Raw genomic sequence first — 1,032 nt, 5'->3', positions numbered from 1 at the left:
ATAACAAACAGACAGACACATATGGCCAGAGACGCAGGAAAGGGAGGGAGCAAGAGAAGAAGTGAAAGAACGAGACGTGGCTCCTCCAGAGATATGAGAAGTTACGCTAGACATTGATTTATCGGCAGGCAGCAAGCGCCGAAGGACCGAATTACTCATTTTTACCTTTAATCCTTTCCATGTTGGCAGCTCCGCGCGGGCGTGGCGTGCGCGTGGGCGTCGGGCGCGGCGTCGGGCGAGGCGGCGGCGGCGGCCCTGGAGGCGTGCGTGGAGGGCTTCCCGCTGGGCGACGGCGCCTGGCACACGGTGCGCCTCGAGCGCCACGGACACAACCTGCTCGTCGCGGTCGACGACGGCGACGGCTGGCGGAGGAACGAGAGCCTGGCGTCCTTCCTCACGAGCGCCCACGCGGGCGACATGCGGCCGGTGCTCGAGGGCACGCCCATGCCCATCATGGTAGACAAGCAGGACTGCTGTGTGGTGGGCGGCCAGCCGGAGTTCGAGGGCGAGGTACTTGTCGCCGTCAACGATGACCTCAGGGAAAGTGAGTAGCGAAAGGCCTCAGGATGCGCGTAGATGAAAGCGAATGAATGTCTTCTGACTGCGTTATTTACAACTTAACATTTATTAACCACAAAAGAAAATACTGAATAAGAAAAAAAAAATCTCAACGAAGGACTGATTTATGTCTTCTTAAAAAAATGAATACAAAAGAAAAACTACCCAAACTCCAACCCAATATGAATACACGGATACTCTCTCTTTCTAACAAACAGGCTGTGTGGACGACCTCCGGGTATCTGGCCATGCGATACCACTCTCAGTCATGGAGAACGACACCCGGTGGGGCCAAGTGATCAACCAACAGCAGGTAGAGAGAGGCTGTCCATCTCCTGACCTGTGTACCAATACCACCTGTGCCCCTCCTCTCAACTGTCACAATTCGTGGGCTCATGCTGCGTGCAGGTTGGTGGGCAGACATTGATGTGCATTTTTATTCAAAGCTCTGGGTTCCGTTTCTAGACTGCTATG

General features: G+C 54.7%; 1 protein-coding gene across 1 annotated transcript in view; it reads left to right on the top strand.

Moving 5' to 3' along the window:
- The first annotated feature begins 288 nt into the window (after positions 1-288).
- Positions 289-1,032, top strand: part of LOC119575796 — a 6,335-nt gene continuing 5,591 nt past the window's right edge. The window contains exons 1-2 of the mRNA XM_037923354.1: positions 289-544; positions 777-966. Coding sequence (XP_037779282.1) covers positions 418-544; positions 777-966 — 317 coding nt within the window. The 5' untranslated portion in view covers positions 289-417. The remainder of the gene's footprint in view (positions 545-776; positions 967-1,032) is intronic.

The sequence above is a fragment of the Penaeus monodon genome, chromosome 8 (genome assembly GCF_015228065.2).
Source record: "Penaeus monodon isolate SGIC_2016 chromosome 8, NSTDA_Pmon_1, whole genome shotgun sequence".
Classification (NCBI taxonomy): Eukaryota; Metazoa; Arthropoda; class Malacostraca; order Decapoda; family Penaeidae; genus Penaeus; species Penaeus monodon.
Note: the sequence above shows the minus strand (reverse complement) of the source record. Positions and strands in the feature narration are given on the sequence as shown.